Genomic DNA, 12,178 nt, shown 5'->3' with positions numbered 1-12,178 from the left:
ATATCATTTGGTTAACATGAAAACTAGACAGTACTTTTGTAAGGAACTTTCGTTGCAGCTGAAGATAAACCTTAACTTTATAAAAAACTGTATAAGGGGGTTCTGAAACTAAATCTCTTAAAATGCCACCTTCATAGAAAGGTGAAGGAGGGAGCTAGTCACAAGGTGTTCAAAGTGGGGTCCCATTAGAATTGCCAGGACTAAGCTGAGATCTCAAGGAGGGATGGGGACCTGCACTTAAGGGCATAATCTATTATTCACCCATACATCAAAGCTGAGGCCTTGGCTACACTGGCAATTCACAGCTCTGCACTTGCTGCGCTCAGGGGTGTGAAAAAACACACACCCCCCGAGCGCAGCGAGTGCAGCGCTGTAAAGCGCCAGTGTAATCAGCGCCTGCAGCGCTGCACGCTCGCTCGCAGCGCTGCAAGCTATCCCCTCGGAGAGGTAGAGCTCTCGCAGCGCTGGCGGCGCAACTACAGTCGCGCTTAACAGCGCTGCCGCGGCAGCGCTGTGAATCCGCGAGTGTAGCCAAGGCCTTAGATAGCAGCCAAATGCACCCTTACAGAACAGTCAGATTCTGTTTTAGATCTAGAAGATAATCCAGCCAATATTCAGGGGTGCTTGCCAAGGAGATATACATTTCTCATTAACCCAAATGGAGAAGCACTTCCATTTAGCCAAGTAAGTGACCCCAGTTAGGGTCTTCCATTATTTAGAAGTACATTCTGGACATCCCGTGAGTAGGACCTTTCAAAGGGATTCTGCCTTGAAGCATCTATGTTGTGAGATGGAGCGCTTGTGGAGGCTGGAGTGGTCTCAAGAAATTATGTCTGGATCCAACAAGAAGAATAGAGGAGGCTCTGTTGACAAAATCAGGAAAGCTGAGTACGAGTACTGAAAGGGCCATGCCGGTACTTTAAAAGGATGAGACGAGCATGGTCCTTTTTTATTTTTGGATACTACTCTGAAGAACAAAGGAATTGTAGGGAAGGCATATAGAAGGGAATTCTCCCAGGATAGGAGAAAGGCATCTGTTGGGGACCTAGGCTGAGACCCCCGGGAACAGAACTAGCAACATTTTCTATTGGGTCTTGTTGCAAAAAGGTCCACTTGGGGAAACCCCAAGAGTTGGAAAATAAACCTGGCTACATCTGGGCGTAATGACCACTCGTGTTGATCGGTGAAGGATCTTCTCAGCTGACCTGCCACTGTGTTCTGTTTCCCCGAAAGGTAAGCAGCTTTGAGGTGAATCAACTGAGTTGAGATGTACTACTCAACTCCCTGACATTTATGACCAAAGGCCTTGTGTCTTCGGGGACCCAATGTGAGCCCCCCAACCTAGAGACGATGTGTGCGCGACTAGAGTGCATGTTCATTGCATGGGAAGGAAGCCAACTTCCAAGCAAATTTTTAGAGGGTCTATCCACCAATCCACAGACAACACGACTAGCTCTGGCACTTGAACCATTTTGTCCAAATGGTAGCAATTCAGGGCATATACTGTTAGCCATGTTTGCAGCTTCCTGAATGGCAGTTTGGCGTGCTGCACTACATAGGTTCATGCTGCCATATGACGTAGCAGCCTGAGGCACTTACGTGCTGTTATGAGCAGGTAAGCCTTCATTCGAACTATTAGGTCTCAAATAGTTTTGAACTTGGTTTGTGTTAGAAAAGCTCTGGCTCTGTAGAGTCAAGGATTGCTCCACTGAAATCTATTGTCTGTACAGGCGTCCATACTGATTTTTCTCAATTCATTCAGTGCCTCAGAGCATTGAATATGGATAGAGCAGTGAATATCCTGGACAGAACCTGCAACTCTGATCAACCAGTCACTCAGGTATGGGAAGACATGGATACCTAATTTTGGAAGATGAGCTGGTACGACAGCTGCCAAGCCAAACAGAAGCACTATGAACTGATCATGATGAATATCACGCATTAACCTGATAAATTTTCAATGGCCGGTACATATTGCAAAATGGAAGTACGTGTCCCTCAAGTCAAGGGCCCCATACCAGTCTCCTCCTTCTAGGGAAGGGATAATTGACACTAGGAACAGTGTGAGATTTTATTTTCTGCAGGAATTTGTTCAACTCTCTTAGATTTAAGATGGGCATGAGATCTCCCTTTGTCTTGGTAATCAGGAAATAACAGGAATAGAAGCCTTCTCTCCTGAGGCTCAACGGTACTTCCTCTATAATCTGTCTGAAAGAGATTCTTGACATTGCCCTTCAGTGGGAGGTCCAGAGTGGTCCCTGACTGGGGGAGCGGGAGTATATAGAGAGGCACAGAGTGTATTAAACTGGATGGCATACCTCTGTTCCACCATATTTAAGGCACACCGGTCTGACATTATGTGGGTCCAAGTACTTAGGAAGCGGGACAAGCATTTGGTAAACAAACAAAAAAAAGGGGGAGCAGACAGAAGTGAGGAGACTGGAATAATGTCCTCACTACCCAATCAAAATGCCTGTTTGGAAGGGGCAGCTGGATGTGATAAGCTCATTGACACCGAAGAGGAGGGTGCCTTCTATAGCTCCTTCTCTGTTTTCCTAGGCGGATCTTGGGAACGGGGAGCAAAGCTATGGTGACAAAAAGGTGCGTCCTTTTTGTGACAGGGATTTAAGTGTAGCCCGGGAATCTTTAAGGCTATGAAGCCTGCCATCAATTTTCTCAAAGAATAGGTAGGCCCTTCAAACAGATGGTCCTGTATCAGCTGTTGTACTTCTGGCAGCTAGTTTGGATGACCAACAATAAATACCTTCTCCCAGCAATCGCTGGTGCCATAGTTCATGCCACTAAATCTGCACTATCCAGACTGTCCTGGAGGGCAGTTCTGGCAACCAATTTACCCCCCTCCACCATTACAGAGAACTCTTGTTTGTAATTCTCTGGTATTTTGTCCTTGAATTTAGCAGTGTTCTCCCAGTGTGAATAATTGCATCAACTCAGGAGTGCCTGCTGGTTTGAGATCTTAGTTGCAGGCTCCCTAAGGAATAAAGTTTGTGACCAAACAAATCTAGTCTTCTTGAGTCCTTGCTCTGAAGTGGAGATATGTTCATTCTTTCTTTCCTGCGCATTGGCAGTTGAGATACCACAAGAGAAGTGGAGGAGTGATTGCAAAAACATTCATACCCTTTAGAGGGGGTGAAGTATCGTCTCAGCCTGTTTTGCTGTTGAAGCCAGGGAAAAGGGTGTCTGCCACAGAGTCGTGATGAGCTCCATGACTGCCTCATTGATTGGCAGAGCAATCTCAATCAAGGTGGCAGAGATACCTCTCCTGCCTGGATGCCAAACACCTGAGACCACTCTTTTCAGGAGATCTTGGTGGGCCCTGCAGCCTTCTGGTGGTGGTGTGTGGGCACAGAATTCATGCCCCCCACAAATTTCTTTGCTTCTCTGCCAAAAAAAATGACACTCTGATGGGGAAGCAAAGGGAAGCCTCAAGAGCAGTCACATGCCCCTCCCCAGCAGCATAGGTGCATCTTTTCGGACACCCAGAGCAGCCGATGGAGAGGTAAATCACTGTGGGCTAGGGGAAGTGGAGAGACAGTGCCTGAAGACGCCCCAGCCGGTGCTGGGTCAGACCCATCCAGCTGGTGTGCATCCAGACTCCACCCATACCCAGAACCCCTGCCAAGCCTAACCTGCCTTCACCCAGAAACACCTCCCCACACTGAGAGCCCCCCACTGCACCCAGCCCTAGGGCTGGGGGATGCCCTGGCCAGTCCTGGCTGGGGGAAGAGTGCAAAGTGGCCGGGCCAGACCCCCCCCGCAAAAATCTTCCCCTGCTACAGGAAGCTCCACATCCTCACACCCCTCGCTTCCTGCCCCCATCGCTCCTCAGTGTAGGGGGAGGGATCACTGTCGGGGGAGCTGCTCCCCCGTCCGCCCACCCTCATGTATCTGAACCCCCTCCCATACCCAGACCCCTACACTTGAACCCCCACCAAGCCTCACCCCCTGCACTCGGCTCCCCCAGCCAAGCTCCACCCCCTTACATCTGGAGCCCTACCCCTGAACCCAGGCCATCCCCCCGGTGAGCTCAACCCGCCCGCACTAGAACCTCCAACATGACAAACTCCACACCCCATGTACCTGGACTACCCTGACTAGCCCCCCCACACCTGGAACCCCCCACTGAGCCCCAACCAACTGCACTCAGACCCCCACCCAACCAAGGCCCACTCCCCCAGCACCCGGACTCCCCCTGCCGAGCCCTTCCCTCCCCCCCCCCCCCCCCCGTAAGTCTGGACCCACTGCTAAGTCCCATTATCCCTGCACCTGGAACCCCCCCCCCCCCCCAAGTGCATCCAGATTCCCCCCCTCGGTATCCCCACTGAGATGCCCTCACCCAGACTGCCCCACACAGAACCCTAACAGCCCATACCTGAATCCCCCCACACTAAGCCCCTCCACGCTTGGATCCTGCCAGGCTGAGTCTGCCTGCCCACACCTGGTGCGCCTGGCACAGAGAGGCAGGCCTCGCCCTTGCGCTGTGTCAGGGTGGGTGCACCCTCATTGCCAAATCCATGTCCCTGAAGGGAAGGAGGAGGGAAGTGAGTGGCCTGCAGAGTGATCTCCCTGCTCCGTGCAGCCAGTGGCCCGTGCTCGCCACTGCCATGCTGGAGCCTCCACCTTTATTTATTTACAAATAAAATTTGAAGAATTTTAAAATATTGTGTGCAGAATTTTTAATTGTTTTGCACAAAATTCTATCAGGAGTACTATTTACAAGGCGTGAAGAAGGTATTTGAATAAACAAGTCTGAAATCGCGGACAACAATCACGGTCAGGAAGAAGGAACTGAGAAGAGTTGAGGGTGGCTCCTCTTATACTAGCACACAGTGGCGAGCGGCCATAGGGGGCACTCCAGCCACCCCAACAGGTACCACTGAGGAGAAAAAAAGTCTCTGACATCTGTGCACTAGGCACACACACACACCTACAGTGAAATTAACATGTGCAACCACTCGAAGAAGAATAGAGCCTATTCTAAGTGCAATTATATAACACATTCCAGGATCAAAATAATGGCTATCAGAAGATTTGATTAACAGAACAAAGTGATTTACCATTAAGTTCATTTGGTACTTACTGTCTGCATGGATTGGAATGGAGCTGCATTAACGTTGATTCCACTGCTATGTAAAGGTTTGCTAGACCCAGCCTGGAATACCTGTGGCTGGGGTGCAGTAGGAAGTGGTGACGATGCTGGGGTTTGGTCTGCACTCAAAGACATTGAAGCCTAGCAATTGAAATGAAGACCACTTAAGCAATAATTCATGCAGCAACTGATTATGTCAAGTCATCCTATACCAAATTATAGGCAAGGCCTGAAAAATATTGCTATTGACATGTGAAGGAGGCTCTACCTCAACTAAAACTATAGCCCTCCCTCCACAGCACAATTGGATGAATGAAAAAGAAAAGTTTCCCACTCTCATGAACCTCAGAGAAGGACAGAAGTGAGTGAATGGAGGAAAAGCAAGTGCCCAACATGACACCTACTAGCCACGGTCAATAACATGCCCCTCTTCCTCCAAGCTAGCATCCTGCATGCTTGTGCAATGAAATTCTCCACAAGGTGCTCCACTGAAAAGTACTAGCCTCTCACCTCTATCAGCATCTAGCTGCTGGTGATTTAATGAATTTAAGTCTTGAATATAGAGAACTCAAACAACTGCTACCAAAAAATGTAAGATTTCACAAAATTTGAAGTCACAAATAAGGTCAAGGCATTTGTAAAAAACAATTATTCACCTTTGTATCTGTTCAAGATGTGTTGCTCATATCCATTCCAACTAGGTGTGCGCGCGCTGCGTGCACGACTGTGGGAGAATTTTTACCCTAGCAACACCCGGTGGGTCGGCTGTGGAGCCCCCTGGAGTGGCGCCTTCATGGCACTTGATATATACCCCAGCCAACCCAGCGTCTCCTCAGTTCCTTCTTGCCGGCTACTCCGACAGAGGGGAAGAGGGGGCAGGTTTGGAATAGATATGAGCAACGCATCTCGAAGAACAACAGTTACAAAGGTGAGTAACCATTTTTTCTTCAAGTACTTGCTCATATCGATTCCAATTAGGTGACTCCCAAGCCTTACTTAGGCAGTGGGGTCGGAGTGAAGCAACGTGGACTGTAGGACTGCTCTACCAAACGCCATGTCATCTCTAGCGTGCCAGACAATGGCATAGTACGAAGCGAAAGTGCGTACCGAGGACCAAGTCGCGACTCTGCAGATCTCCTGGATCGGGGCCAGGAACGCCGACAACAAAGCCTGGGCCCTTGTGGAGTGAGCAGTGAGGGGCGGGGTCAGTACCAGCCAGATCATAGCAAGCGTGAATGCAGGACGTGATCCATGAAGAGATCTGCTGAGAGAAGACCGTGAGGGCTTTCATCCGGACCGCCACCGCAACAAAGAGCTGAGTCGTCTTCCAAAACGGCTTGATACACTCAATGTAGAAGGCAAGGGCCCTACGGTCATCGAGGGAGTGCAGCCGCTGTTCCTGGCGACTAGCGTGCGGTTTTGGATTTAAAAAAATGGAAGAAAAATGTCCTGGCTGATATAACCTTGGGAAGAAAGGCCAGGTGAGGCCGAAGCTGCACCTTATCTTTATGGAAGATCGTGTAAGGTGGTGCCAAGGTAAGGGCTCTCAGCTCGGAGACCCACCGCGCCGACGTGATAGCCACCAGGAAAGCCATTTTCCAGGAGAGGTAGAGAAGGGAGCAGGCGGCCAGCGGCTCGAACGGGGACCCCATAAGTCTGGAGAGGACCAGGCTAAGGTCCTATGTGGGGACTGGCTATCGATCTTGTGGCTAGAGATGGTCCAAGCCCTTGAGGAACCTTCCAACCGAGGTGGGTGCCCCATCCCAGGGCTGACGCATCCGTGACGAAGGACAAGGAGGGCTGCAGGCTGTGAAAAGGAACTCCTTCGCATACTGCCTGAGGATATAGCCACCAGCAGAGGGAGGCCAGGACACTCCAGTGTCCCAACCTGGGCGATAGACTGATGCCAGCCAGGCTTGTAACAGGCGTAGTCGAAGTCTGGTGTACCTGGTCACATACAGGTAGGAAGCCATGTGACTGAGAAAACTCAAGCAGCTTCTTGCCGACGAGGTTGGGAAGCTCTGAAGGCTCCGGACAAGGGCCACAATAGACTGGAAACGAGCGTCCGGCAGGACGGCTCGTGCCTGCACGGAGTCTAGAACCGCCCCAATGAATTCTATTCTCTGGGTCGGTTCTAGTGTCGATTTTGCCACTAACCGACGAAACGTGTCCGTGACCAAGTGGAGGTGGGACTGTTCTCTGGTGCGCCCCGGATAAGCCAGTCATCGAGGCAAGGCTATACCGGCACCCGCCCTCGGGCGCTTTCAGGGAGGCTGGTCTCTGAGGAGACGGGCCACCCTTTTTCCAGCTTCCGGTGCCACTTCTGGCCAGGATGGGAGCAGTGCCAGGCTGGTTGCAGTGCTGAGGAGCATCAGTGCTGCGGGACTCATTCAGAGTCCAACCATGGTGCAGCTCCTTCCGCTGCCGCCGGGACGATGCGCACAGAGGTGCTCGGTGCTGGATCTTGGCATGCCGCAGGAGGCTCAGGGCTAAGAGCCGCCTCCACGAGGAGCGGTTTTAAACAAAAAGTCCCGCTCCTTCTTAGTCCGGGGACGAAACCCTTTGCAGATCCTGCACTTGTCTGCTTGATGAGACTCCCCCAGACACTTCAGGCAAGAGTCATGGGAGTCACCCATTGGCATGGGCTTAGAGCAGGAACCGCAGGGCTTGAATCCCGGAGCTTTGGGCATGAGCCCAAGAGAAAAATCAGGCAGGAGGGGAAAAAAACCAACCATTTCAAGAACTATAACTACACCGGACCCTCGCTAGAACACAAGATTTGGGATCCATGCGCGGGACCGCATTAAAATGAATTGCAAGTAAAGTAATTAAATTTGGGATCCATGGCCACGACCGCATTATATGCGAATTTGTGCTATATAGACTTGAGTTCTAGAGCGGGTCTGGTGTATTAACTATTAACTGTAAACTATTAAAAATAAACTATGCTAGGGAGAGTGGAGAGCAGCGAAGCAGAACTCCACAGTTCCAATGACCATCACAGGCGGTAAGAAGGAACTGAGGAAGCGCTGGGTCAGCTGGGGTATACATCAAGCGCCATGAAGGCGCCACTCCAGGGGGCTCCACAGCCGACCCACCAGGTGTTGCTAGGGTAAAAATTCTCCGACAGCCATGCACACAGCGCGCGCACACCTAATTGGAATAGATATGAGCAAGCACTCTAAGAAGAATAATTACAACAACATAAAAAGGGTTATCAATTGACACCTGAAACAAATATTTTAACTATGAAGCTTTATCTTCAAAGCATCATACACTACCCCTTTATTCACACCTGCAGATTGAGATAGTATATTGCTCGCAAAATAAAGTCTAATAGGACTTGCCTGAATCTGGTCAATTGATTCTTTCTGTGGCCGTTGCTCTGTTGTATGAGAAGGCTGATACATGGGCTGGGATGCTGTGTAACCCTCACTTGTAGAAGAAACCAAGGGCACCTGCCAGAAAGAATTTAAGATTTAGCAAAAGCTCCTTCAAGTTTTACAAACCAGACATTACAACTTTGGAAGGAACTGTGCCTGTGGTAAAAATCTTGTTATGGATACCCAACATTTTTACTAATATCCACAGTAGCAATATACTTATGCACAATTTGATTAAAATTTAGATGCTGAAACAGGGGAAAAGCGATTTTAATTGATCTGTTCTAGTGTACACCCACTGCTCTGGGCAGAAGTTCCAAGTTCATTTATATTTTTGTCCAATCCAGTTGAAGGTGTGTGTTTTGTTTTAAATGAAAATTCTTCCTACTGTTATGTCTCCTAAGATGACCACAAGAAAAAGCACAGAGTACTAGGGATGAGGAACAGTGTGTAGCAGCAGGCACTGGGGTGATGTTGGTCATCATGAACCCACCCTAACTAAATTTACCTCATTTTAATTCAACTTCCTTGCAGGCTTTGTGGCCTGATGGCTAGTTACGGGGTGAAGCAGACCAGTAAAGTTGGTTTAAAAACTGTTCTGCTTCCATCACCAACATGATCCAAAACCACCTACAAAAAATAAACGCACTGCCTTGCAACAGAGGTTTTTGAGAGGAAATTCTTGAGAGGAAGCCCACAAGACTGGTTGCCAGAGTCACCTTTTTGAACCATCACATATCCCTAATCCACTGTACAGCAAGCTGGAAGCAATTTAGCTGCTAGCTATATAAATGGTTGAGGAATTACTGTTAGAACTGGTTTGGACCAGGGGGAGTATATTGAGGAAAACGCATAAGCACCACTTAACATTATAAAAAAAACCCTGGAAAATATAAAGTTCAGGGGGGGTATGAATGCACCTAGGGCACAGGCATGGCCCCAGCAGCAGAATCTTGTGCGGACAATCACTCTAAGACCACACATTTCCCACACAGAGTTCAGTCTAAAAGGCACGTTGCTCCTAATGAACATTCTCAATCTCTGTTACTCCACATGGCACTTCTTGTTGATCTTCAATGGTGAAGCATTTGTCGGTCTTCTAGCAGGGACGCTTCCTGCTAGCTTCCATTCATTTCAGGGCTCTTATGCATCTACTGAACAAAAAAGTCATGAGACCCTCTACACTGTCACTGATTCTTGTATCAGCTTTTTCCAATGTAAATACAGCCACTATCAAGTTCGCAGACACCAAAAATTGAAGGGGAGTGGAAACTAACAATATAAAAACATCTTAAAAGAAAAAATAAGTTTGATTTCTGACGCACCTAATGGTTAACCTCTTCCAACACAATCCTCACCAATTAAAATAAACCTAAAGCCAATTAAAGATCCAGTAAACCATTTATTGAGGATAGATCTTACCTGCGTAGCTTCTGGTTGCACAGGAACTTGGTTAGGCTGGGAAAGTCTAGATTCAGCATGAACTGGAAATACAATAAATTTACTATGTAACATTACAAAGAGACTTCTTACATGGTATAAATTATAAGCAAGTCTGGCAACGCTACCTTTTACTAAGATTGCCCAACACATCCCATAAGACGTTGTTTACAACTCTGCCAAACTAACATTTTGGGTTGAAATTTTCCAGGCTGTCAGTCAGTCTCAAGAGGAATTTTGGGGGGGAAATTTCAGCTAAAATGGTTCATCCATTGCAGAGAACAAGGACAGGGACTCTTGGGTTCCATTCCAGCCTCTGGACGGGAGTGTTCCCGTGTGGGTACAGATTCTTCTGACTGTTTCACCTCTTCTGTCCCATCACAGTCCTCTCTCTCTCTTCCTCACCCTGGCTCCTTGTCCCAGTTTCTAGCAAGTCCCAGTCCAGTGCCTCCTGACTCCATTCAAGCGCCAGTCCTCCCTCCCACGTCCTTGTCCCCATTCTTCGCCCCTTATCTGCATTTGAATCAGGCGGTGTGCGCCACCGTGCTGCCTGGGCCCAGCAGTGAGTCACTGAGAGTACAGGAAAGACAGACTTTCTGATCACATTTCAGGTGTCTAAACCTGGCATAGCTGGCAGCAGCCTAGAACTGCAGTTGCAGCAAAAGGCCTGCTCAGCCCTGAGCTGGAACATGCTCAGTGCAGATGGAATCTTTGAGGAATTTGTCTGCTAAAATCAAAGTCTCTACTGAGCACATGAACCACAGTTTTTCAGATGCTTATAAGCTGGCATGATGTGAGTGGGTTTTCAAGAGGAATAACTCTGCCACAATAGCCACATCCTTCCAAATTTCAGGTCTCTTCTCCAAAGCATGATGCACTAAAGCTATTTGTAGAAAAGCTCCACAAGAGTTTTTAAAATGGACAAAACATTTTTCTTAAGTCTCACCATTCCTCTATCAAATTCCTTTCAAATCCACTGGCAAAGTGTCCCATTTTCTCTAGTGCTAGTTGACACAAAGGATTACAACTACTACTACTACTACCACCACTACCACCACCAGTTACTCTGTTAGCTTAAATGTCCAGGCTTGGAGCAGTGGATCAGAAGATTCCAAACCCACCGATGACTCTTCATACAATGATCAGTATGTCACATAAAGGAATTCTGATTTTTTTAGTTTGCTTTTTTTAAAATAAGGAAGTTACATACACAACTGTTAAATGTTCATTATGGTTGCAAAGTTAAGTAGGGCTGTCCATTAATCACAGTTAACTCACACAATTAAAAAAATTAATCGAATTGCAGTTTTAATCACACCATTAAACAATGAAAATGTAATATTTTTGCATGTTTCTCTACATTTTCAAATATATTGATTTCAATTTCCAACACAGAATACAAAGGATACAGTAATCACTTTATATTATTTTTATTACAAATATTTGCACTGTCAAAAAAAATAGTATTTTTCAATTCACCTAATACAAGTACTGTAGTGCAATCTCTATCATGAAAGTTGAACTTACAAACGTAGAACTATGTACAAAAAAACTGCAGTCAAAAATAAAACAATGTAAAACTATAGAGCCTACAAGTCCACTCAGTCCTACTTCTTGTTCAGCTAATTGCTCAGACAAACCAAGTTTATTTACATTTGCAGGCGATAAACGCTGCCCGCTTCTTGTTTACAATGTCACCTGAAAGTGAGAACAGGCATTTGCATCGAACCGTTATAGTCGGCGTCGTGAGATATTTACGTACCAGATGCTCTAAAGATTCATATGCCCCTTCATGCTTCAGCCACCATTCCAGAGGATATGCTTCCATGCTGATGATGCTCGTTAAAAAATAATTTGTTAGTTAAATTTGTGACTCAATTCCCTGTGGGAGAATTGTATGTTTTCTGCTCTGTTTTACCCGCATTCTGCCATATATTTCATGTTATACCAGTCTCAGATGACCCAGCATGTTGTTCATTTAAAGAACACTTTCATTGCAGATTTCAAAAAACGTAAAGAGGGTACCAATCTGAGATTTCTAAAAAAGGGTACAGCACTCGACCCAATGTTTAGGAATCTGAAGTGCCTTCCAAATAATCTGAGAGGGACAAGGTGTGGAGCACGCTCCCAGAAGTCTTAAAAAAGCAACATTCGAATGAGGAAACTACAGAACCCGAACCACCAAAAAAGAAAAACAATCTTCTGTTGGTGTCATCTGACTCAGATGATGAAAACGAACATGCAC

At 47.3% G+C, this 12,178-nt stretch overlaps 1 protein-coding gene across 4 annotated transcripts in view; it reads right to left on the bottom strand.

Annotated features, from left to right (window-relative positions):
• The window catches only part of CAPRIN1 (cell cycle associated protein 1), a 79,872-nt gene that overhangs the window by 12,599 nt on the left and 55,095 nt on the right, over positions 1-12,178 (bottom strand). For all 4 annotated transcript variants that reach the window (XM_005304552.5, XM_005304553.5, XM_065592684.1 and 1 more), the window contains exons 12-14: positions 9,916-9,977; positions 8,458-8,568; positions 5,102-5,251 (exon numbers count right to left, since the gene is read on the bottom strand). In XM_005304552.5, coding sequence (XP_005304609.2) covers positions 5,102-5,251; positions 8,458-8,568; positions 9,916-9,977 — 323 coding nt within the window. The remainder of the gene's footprint in view (positions 1-5,101; positions 5,252-8,457; positions 8,569-9,915; positions 9,978-12,178) is intronic.

This window comes from Chrysemys picta, chromosome 4 (assembly GCF_011386835.1).
Source record: "Chrysemys picta bellii isolate R12L10 chromosome 4, ASM1138683v2, whole genome shotgun sequence".
Lineage (NCBI taxonomy): Eukaryota > Metazoa > Chordata > Testudines > Emydidae > Chrysemys > Chrysemys picta.
The sequence above is the reverse complement of the archived record's forward strand: the minus strand, read 5'-3'. Positions and strand labels throughout refer to the sequence as shown.